General features: G+C 38.5%; 1 protein-coding gene across 1 annotated transcript; it reads right to left on the bottom strand.

The window, feature by feature from the left end:
* Positions 1-1,642: 1,642 nt before the first annotated feature.
* Positions 1,643-9,090, bottom strand: myorg (myogenesis regulating glycosidase). The gene is made up of 3 exons (XM_086088171.1): positions 8,974-9,090; positions 5,640-6,001; positions 1,643-5,295 (listed from the first exon to the last, which is right to left on the bottom strand). Exons 2-3 carry the CDS (start codon positions 5,900-5,902, stop codon positions 3,504-3,506), a joined length of 2,055 nt encoding a protein of 684 aa, XP_085944297.1. The 5' UTR covers positions 5,903-6,001; positions 8,974-9,090; the 3' UTR covers positions 1,643-3,503.
* Positions 9,091-10,043: the final 953 nt, after the last annotated feature.

The following is a 10,043-nucleotide window of genomic DNA, read 5'->3' as shown; positions in this document are numbered from 1 at the left end:
TACAATTGAATCTATTAGTTACTTTCAGCAGATGCCAACAGCCCTATTAACATACATTAATAACATTTTACCAATACTATATAGATTGGAAATGCTTTTTCCAAACCTGAAAAGTATTTCTGGATATATAGCATAGCATAACAGAGATGTTCCACTTATTATTATTTTTTTAAGTGTTTCTCGACTTCACCTGATAAATTTTTATGAATATTAAATTTAAAAAAAGTATTTTTTTGACTGTCACCTGAAATACTGTATTTAAGTGTTAGTAACGCACTGACAAAAGTTAACATTTCTAATGTTATACAGTAACTAAAAAACTCAGGGACCTTCTGCATTATAGTCACAGCCCTGCTTCACACAACCTGTTGGGATTTTGTAAGCTTGTATGTACTGTGCTGTGACTTCAAATATTTCTTCAAATGCGTTCCCACCACGGTAGGTCACACTCTCACTAAAAGTTACTTGCTGTGATGCTACACTGTTAACAATACTTTCAAATTTCTCGTTTATGGTCAACACCAATTCATTGTCATTCAAGTGATATGTGAAAGAAAGAGGATATTTTGAAGGTACTTCAGAGACACTGGCTCAAGTGCTGCACTCTTTTGCAGATGGACACACAGGTGGGATCACAGGTGGGGAAAGAAGGGTGGGGAGTGCCCTGCCAGTTTTGTTTGCTCATGCATTACTTGTGTGCGTGTGTGTGTGGGGGGGGGGGGGGCGTGCGTGCGTGCGTGTCCTCGCAAAACATCTGGACCATCCTCCACAGACATGTCAGAGAGAAAATTTATCAATGAAGCTACACTGCACCCTCCTGGATGTTTAAAGCACCACAAGGACAGAGCAAAGTACACTTACTGTATATTTGGGTTTCACTATTTGAGAAAGTTTAGACACAATTTCAACTTATTTTGTTATCTACTCACAAATACATGGATGAGGGGACACAGAGGCTTTGAAACTGTTGTTTTATTCTGTTCCATACAGAATTTCCCTCCAATTGCTCCAGCATAAATTATCTTTCCAGTCTCAGATACAAACAATATGATTGCAGAAAGCAAACCAACAAATATTATTGATCCCCACTAGACAAGGACAGCTAATCAATGGATGTATATCCTCACTGCACTGGGCTGCATGACAAGATCAATTTGAAGAAAGATGAGGCATCAGCAATTCAAGTAAAATAGTTTTGAAGCATGTGTTGTGTAATGGAATACATTTTAAAAACAAATGAAAATAGCTGTAAGAAATACAATGTGTGGCCAAGCATTTGAAAACAAAAGAGCTACTTCTCAAATTTTTTAATCTCAGTATCTAACCATACACTTCTACTCTCTGGCCTCACACAATGAACCATCAGATGATTTATTGATCTGAACCTTCTCCAAAGAACCTGTATAACTGTTTCATCACATCGCTATTATCACCCGGTGATGAGTTGGGTGTCAGAAAGTTTGAAAAGTCCCTCAAGGGCAAATCTTTCAATACTATATTGAATGGCACATATTTTTTTTCATAAATTGCAGACCTATAAATGCTCATGTTTTTCATTGGTTCATTTAATGCATGACCTTTTGACTGACCTTAATCTTTGTTCTCTTAACAACCCCCCACCCCCCAACCCCCAACCCCACCCCGCAAGTCTGAAATTTCTAACTTATAAAAAATGCTATCCATGGAAGGAAATGCCTTAATGAAATTGCATGTGCAGGTACTGTATTTAATGCAAAACTTTGTACAGTTAAAAACTTTTATTGCATTCAAACAAACAAAAAATATTCACCAAATCCCTCACAAATAATTGTATGACACAGCCAAACAGCAATAAGCAAAGCAACATTGAGTCTGAGATAGTTGTCATAAGGCAAGAGCCTCTGTGACAGAAATAGCAACGGAGTGAGAACTGCTATATATAGGTAGGACCGTTAGGATGGAACTATGTCAGAGGTACACACAGATACGACACAGGTTAATGTGTAAGCTGTATGTCAAAGTCCAAAGTCTGCATGGGTAGAAGGCAGACTGTCAAAAATAATAAGAAAAATAATAATGCAATATGCATTTATGGAGGTAGTCTATAGTCCAACTTCACTCAGAAACTTTATAGGGGGGAAACAACTCATTTGAAGGAAAACACATCACAACTGAACTTGAACATCATTGCATGCAGTATACAACATAATAAATATGTATAAATTATGTAATATGATAAAGTTTTTAAGGGGATGAAGCCTTATACATTAAACAACTGGGAAAATATTAGGTCTGAAGAGTTTCTGTGGCATTTAACACTGTTCTGCTTGTGTTTTTGCATTACTAAGTAAGTAAAAACAATAGAGCAAAACATGAAAAACAGTACAAATTTGTATATGCCACGTCAAGATATCACAAGAGATTCCCAAATTCAAACCTAAATTCACAAATAACCTTATTTTCCCGTTTCGTAACATTGATCTTGGTGGGGGTGGGGTAAGCTTTTTGTGGGTAATTAAGACTCCCTAAAATAAAACATATTCCACAGAAAATAATTCACTCGTGCAAATAAAACCATCCTCTATTAGGACATGATGGTTGACACAGATTAATAAACTGCATTTCGAGTTATAAAAGGCACAGACAGGTAAAAACTCTTATCAGTCCCTTCAAAATGAGCCTGAAAGAGGGGTTACCTGAGAAAGCGTATCACATGTTTAGTACCCGACAACTTTTTCGCGACTTTCAGTTATACATGTGCTGTAACTGTATGTATTTTGAAAATATGAAGACGATCAAAAGTAACATGTACAATTACATTTGCAGCTAAAATTGTTTAACCCCAATTTTAGATTACACTTTTTAAATTTATAAACATTCAACAACCACTTCAGGGTGTGCCCCACCTACTGCCCAAAATCTGCTGGGATAGACCCCCCACCGGCGACCCTTGTGAGGAATAAGCGGTTAAGAAAATGGATGGATAGATAAACAATCAATTGTTCACTATTAGATATTAGTTGTGTTTCTTTAAATTAAATTAGTAAATTCTTGGTTGTTGTTGCCATTGCAAACTACACCAAGTTTGTGAACTCGACAAATAAATATAATTTGCAGTTAAGGGTTTAGTCATTTTGAGCGCAGTTGCATATCTGGGAGTCAGCTAGAAAGAAAAAATACAGGAATATAATCTAATGTCTGCATTAGATTATATTCCTGCATAATGACACACATCCTCTCATTATTGCAGTTATGCCTTGATTCACAGTAGGTACATTTCTATTTGAAGACATGTTGGCATGTACCGACAATACATAAAATGTTCTTCCTGTCTTTCACTCAAAGTGCAGGAAAAACATGAAATCTCTTTTAAATATTTAAGGTTCTTGGGTAAGATTTTGAGGCTCTCTGAGAGACTATTTAAATTTGCATTGAGACCTGTTTTACCACAAGCCTGAAGAAATGAGGATCAGAGAATATAATAATTTTCTAATCAAGCTCTTTAACTTGGATATCCCCTCTTTCTACACCCAAACGAAGTAAGCAATTTCATCAAGATCGACAGGATAATCTGTGAGGTGCAGTGGCTCTTTGATATCAAACCTCTCCCCTTTATAACTTTTCCAGCGTCCAGCCGGGAGGTAAATATCCCGCTCTTGTTTTCCGGGCTCTAAGACAGGTGCTACCATGAGATCATCTCCAATCAGAAACTGGGAGTCTATTTTATAGGCAGTCTCATCACCTGTGGCAATCCACCACAAGGGCCGTATAATTGGGTCTCCGGTGTCCAGCACCTCACCAGCCAGCTCCAAAACCCGTGGTGCTACAATACTCTGATGGAGAGCGGTGTATTTGCGAGCAATTTCAACAACCTCATTGTCATATGCCCAAGGTGGGATCGAAAACTGCATGGACGGCATGAATGCTGATAACTCCAGCCAGCGGATGTAGAGTTCTCGGTCAGGTAATGCCTGATTTCCATCGGTGCGGTTGAGATAGGCATTTCCTCCAATCATGTCTGGTAGAATGAACTGATAACCCAGAATGCTGATGGTGAGCACTGTCGGGATGAGAGATTTGAGCCCCAACTCATAGCCCCAAACAGAGTCCCGATCAATAGGCCTAAAAAAGCATGATATGTTCTGAGATTGGTAGCCGCTACGTAGCTCTGCTCTGTCATTGTAGGGAATGGCCATCTCTGTGTAGCGTCTTGTGAAAAAACTTGGATCGCGAATGGGAGTTCTGGTGCTAAACTTCCACGGTAAGTAGTTAGTTTCACCTGCGTCAAACTTAAAAGAAGATACCCCATATCTGGAGCGAAGGGAACGGAGCTGGGAGGAAAACCAGTCACGAGCCTCTGGGTTTGTAAAGTCAACAATTCCACCAATGCCATTCCACCAGCGGACCAACGCTGGCAGCTGGCCTGTGGGTTCCCGCACAAACAGGCCCCTCTCCACACATGTATGGAAGTTCTCTGAGTTGTAGTTCACAAAAGGGTGAATCCAGAGAGACACAAGGAATCCATCTGATTTGAGCTTTTGAAACATGGATGAGGCATTGGGGAACTTTAATGGGTCAAACTCAAATTCTCCATAGCGGGGTGTGTAGCGATCATCTAGCTCCAGGTGGCTGCAGTTAAAGTTATATTTCCGGATGTTGGCAGCATACGTCAGAACTTTTTCTTGATTAATATTTGTCTTATGAAGTGCCCACGTGGACCAGATTGGGTGCTGAAACATGGCTTTGGCAGGAACTTTGTTTGGTTTGTTGAAGTATCGACGAACCATGTACTTGTGAATGGATGTCACATCTGAGCCAACGCATACTCTGTAGCTAAGTTCAGCACATGGAGCCTCCCCGGGGTTCGGCTTGAAGGGACTGTCATTGTACCTTGCTTGGAAATACATGGTTTTCTCTGTATCATTCCAGCCCAAGTGGAATGGTACAGAATTATTAATTTTAATGGCCGTAGCATTAGACGAAAGCCAATAGCTCTCCAAGATTCCTCCAAACTCATTGCGATTTGAGTAGATGTCACTAGTAACGAAGGGTTTGGGAGCCTGTTGTCCGGAGACGGAAATAGGCCAGTGCTGAATAGCCGACACTGCACCACCATACCAGTGGGCAAATTTGTACGTCATTGCGTGTGCAACAGAAATGTCGGGAACCAGCTCCTCCCAACGCACACGGTAGCACTGTACCGTGTCTTTGGGCCGCACTGTCTCAATGAAGAAGTTGAGGCTTCTGTCAGTTGTCCGTCCGCAGCTAAGAAGCTCTCCTTCTTTGGTGCAAGAGTCCAAATCCAATGTCCCTGACCTGCCAACATGTAAACACAATCGAGGTTTATGCAAGGCAGTGTGCCTCAACAATGACATGTTAGACACTCAACAAAAGTATAATCTAGGAACGGGCACTGAAAGTGATTGATCAATCAACTGTCGATTGAGATTAACCGTGTGTTGGAGCAACTGGACAAAAACTTAGAGCACAACTTGGCTGCAAATAACAGATTTACAGTTGAGTGTAAAGAAGACCAACCAATCCATACTTGCCATGACAATTAAACGCATAACATGCAACAACAGACTCAAATAGTCACATGAGTATATAAAACGTTGGACAGAAAGATATGAATCAGAAGTTGACCAGAATCTACTCACCTAAAATCCATTCTGAAAACAATAGCTCCTCCCTGGTTGCGGATAATGTAACCATCTTTATTTAGATCCAACAGCTGAGTCTTCAGCAGCTCAGCTTTTCGGAGTGAAGCGATGTAATAAGACCATGCAGACACTGCTGCAATTACCAGCATCAGGCCAAGAACTCCTGCTCCGACTAGGGGTCTGGTGTCCTTGCTGTGTTTCTGCTTGGGGATAACATCTGTTATTGTGCCACCCGCTCCCCCGGGTACAACCTGGTACATGACTTGTGCTGTTTCACTGGACAAATCTTTGGTTTGACACTCAATAGATCATGGAATTGTTCTCAAGGGAATCCTCTTTGTTGCTCCCGGTCCAGTTGTCTGTCAGTCATAAGAGAGAGATAGAAATTTTATTTCAGCACTACATTACTGTGACAGTGATGTGTTTATGATAACAACGCATCTTTCTACATGACATTACAGTCCTATCTTTCCTTCACCTATTATTTTGAGCTGCATCTACCTCCACATAATTCCTCTGATTCACATCATTCAAATTTCAATATATTCCATATGAATGACTTGCAGGCTATTATTTTTCTCATAAGAAAAATTCAGTTTTCCCAAAATTCAACATTTTCAACTAAAAATTTCCCATTCATTCCCAATGGAACATTCAACATAATAAATTCACATCGGTCACATTAGAATTTCAAAACATTTAGGTCATTCAATTTGCCAAAAATTACCATTGACCACAAAGTTCAAAATTGTTACCACTAATATACTAATGCATAATGGCACATTCAATAAAACAGATTCACATCACAATCCCAAACCTTTAAGACATTTAATTCACCTTGATAACAATTTTCAACATTTCGGTACTAAAAATGTCCATGGCCCACAAAAAAAAATCCCATTTATTCCCATTCCACATCATTTAATATTGTTCTGTATCATTTAGTATAATTTCATATCATTCAACATCATTCCACATGCAGCCATATTTTTTGATTTACCATTCAGATGCAGTTTTTCTAGAAATTGCAGGAAAGCACAAAGCCTGTTAAATGCCCAACAGCGTCTTGCATGATCTTTTTGATAAATGAAGCGATTTCACAGCGCAAAGAAGATGTAGACTTAAAGGGAATGTTTGATATTTAACAAATCCACTCCCAATTACCCACAAGAGTATAAGGTAGACTTTGCCTGTTGAATTTTAAACATACTAGTTCAACTGAAGTCATTTGTATGTGAGGAAGTAGAGGCAGAAAGGTTGGTTTTGGCCTTAAGAACTGTGCCAGTTGAAGGAGGCAGAGGAAAGCATACTAAACCTCCTGCTTCATCAAGCAAAACAAAGCCAAGCTGGAAGTAAACTGACTGCTTTCGGCCAATTTAAAAACTTGGAAAAATAAAGAATAAAAGACACAGAGACACACATATGCAATTTGCATGCATATTTACTAACACTGATACAGATGGTATTAACTGTGGATTAGAATACACATCAGATAAAAGGTAAGCCAGTGCTCTTTAATTCCCCTTGCTAGTAATTACCAATTGAATTGACTGGTTCTGTGTTCAACCACCTTTCGTATGGATTTTCCCCAAGCAACACAAGTGATAAGATAAAGCCATCATTAATTAACCTAGTGTTGAAAGCCGGTTCCTCTCCAGCTGCAGTACTAAGGCAGGAAGCAAGACAAACACAAAAAAAGGAAAGCTGTTGGGACAAACTGTGTGGCTTTGACCATTTTTCGTAGGTCTCAGAACCTAATTAGTACTTATATCAGATTTCCAACACAAAGTGTTTATATGTACTGAACACAGCACAACCTGCATGTGAACATGCACAAAAAGCAAGTAAGCAACTACACAAGTGGCAATATTGGGCAGCGATAACACAGAAGTACGATAATAATTCAATCATAAAAACTCAAATGTACGGTATATTAACATTACATTAAGATGGCCTGGAGGCGCAGTCACGTTATGCTGATATCTGAGTCACATTTTAGGTTACTTAAATGTGTCAACTTTATATTCCATACAGTATTAAAAACACACATGGGCAAAATTGCAGGAAGAAAAACAATCAATGGTCACTAAAATATTTTTTAACTGAGAGGAGAGAATTTCCTTGGAACAGATGAGACAAAACTGCAGCAAGTTATATTATCTCTGTGCTTACATATGCAAAAAATTAAGCATACAAAGAAAGAACACTGTTAAGGCACTCTGGAGTAAAATGTGCTGCCCAGTGACAGAAAGCTTGGTCTCAGTTAGAGCCATGTCATGGGTCCTAGACAAGATGTAAAACACACAGCTAATAACTGACCAAAAACAGCTAACAACAAAACATCGGACTATTCTGAAGAGCCCTGATCATGATTTCACTAATGTTTAATTTATTTACCATTCTGTTTCAAGTTATTTCAGTCACTATTGAGGGTTGTTCTTTCTGTAGCAGAAATGTGCCCAAAATGTTCTCCATGTGAATACTGTCAGAGACACATGACAAAGGTTAAAATGGTGAAAGTACTTCATTTATATAGCGCTATTCCCCCTGGTATTCTATATGCTTTTGATAAAACCTAACAGGATAAACAGTTTGCACGCATGAGTGTAGTGCTGTAGTGTACAAAAAAATTACATATTTGTCATGACATGCATACAACTGCATTTTCAGTAATTTTTGTAATTTTGTTAGCCTGTATCCCATTAGTTTTGAAAACATTTCAGTTGTTCACCCAGCAAACAAAATAGATCGGTCAATCAATGATTCAATCACTGAAAAGTAGCCATATGTTAAACTTTGGATTATGAGACCCTGGGAACAGAAGTGCATTTTATTTATTTATTCACACGACACTTGAATTATCAATTTTGCATCTGAATTGTATTTTCAAAACAATTAAGTGTTATTGTCATTCGCCCTGGTTAGTCTTTGACATTGACAAGGGACATGTGTCTTTTTTTTCTTTCCTTTTTTGTAAGTGCTGTGTTTTGAGAAAGATTAACATCTATATTCCCATCGATTGTGACAGTAAACAATAAACACAAACATGCTGATGAAGTCAAACGCAAGCTTGAGAGAAATAACTGGACGTGAACAGTACGTTTACGTCATCGCGATTATTATTGTCATTATTTAATTAAAATAGCAGACAGACATTGAAGAAAGCGACGTACTAGTCTAGTTGGTCACACAAACGTTATTTGAGCGTGCGTGAGTCGAGGGCAACGTGCCAAAACGTAACGGTGGCAAAACAGCAGTGAAATTCGTGCAAGTTGCCATTTCATCGTATACACATACTTTAAATAGTCATAATAAAAATGTTTTTTCCTACCGAACCATGCAGAAACGAAGCAAGATCGACTTGTTGTGCCACACACACATACACATACACACAAAGTCGAAGTCGGAGAGAGAGGGGGGGAAAGTTTCAAGACATGTTGCGAATCCGCCTTGTCTACACGCAATGAATCATGGGAGATGTAGTCAACCATATTTCGATACCATTAACACGAAGATAATTTTTTTGTTAATAATAAGAATAATAATAAGTTCACTTAAATTATTGATTACAACAAGTACTTAGCAATTATTACATAGTTTTCAATATTGTGGCATTTATTTTAGTAATAACAAAAATCCAACGTGGAGCTGGGTTTTACAGTCTATTGATGATGCCTTATTGAATGTTACAAGTGTCCTTTTGATTGGTTTAAGCACAATAAAATGAGTCAAAGTCATAGCTGAAAAGGATAATTGGGTATGAGAATGATTTTGGAGCGCTCCTATTGGATATTGATTGATTGTGCTTGTCCAATGCAGAACATCCTTAGTCTTAGCACACCTTATTAGACCAGTTCCTTGTTATTTGTCAGCATCATCAATAAATACCAACGAGCCTGTTCCATTGGGACCCTGTGAAAAAATATCACTTTGGACCCCACCACTTAAAATTATTATTTCCTAGGGCTCCTGGCTTTTCTGTGCATGAATGTTACCAGTGTGTTTCCATTCCTGAAGGCATATCTTGATTGAAGATTTGGACCATGATACACCAACCTATTTTTATTTTTTTATTCATTTTTTTTTTTTTTTTTGTCTTCTCATTACAGATGTCCAGTGGGTTGCGTTTTCAGCTTCATGCTCATCTCTTTCACTTGCACTGGGATCTCATTTCTAGCTAAATTCATTACAGGAATAGCTGCCAAATACCAAAGTAACACCTGATATCCACCGAAGACATTTATCTTCCTTATGTTTTAGAGTAACAGGTGGGTGGAAGCAAATGTCAATTAAGCAATTGTCCAATATAGTTTTGTTGAATGCCGATATTTGGTGATAAATGTAGTTTGCTTGAAATTCTCTTCAGACCTTTTTCTGTGCTGCCTAAAAACATAGCGAATT

Source organism: Leptonotus elevatus, chromosome 10 (assembly GCF_054856555.1).
Source record: "Leptonotus elevatus isolate MCC_2025b chromosome 10, RoL_Lele_1.0, whole genome shotgun sequence".
NCBI lineage: Eukaryota > Metazoa > Chordata > Actinopteri > Syngnathiformes > Syngnathidae > Leptonotus > Leptonotus elevatus.
Note: the sequence above shows the minus strand (reverse complement) of the source record. Positions and strands in the feature narration are given on the sequence as shown.

Excerpts from the sequence above, each read along its gene's own strand:
- myorg (XM_086088171.1), bottom strand. The coding sequence starts at position 5,902 with ATGTACCAGGTTGTACCCGGGGGAGCGGGTGGCACAATAACAGATGTT. Across the intron at positions 5,296-5,639 it reads GTTTTCAGAATGGATTTTAG|GTCAGGGACATTGGATTTGG; the intron begins GTGAGTAGATTC and ends ACATGTTGGCAG.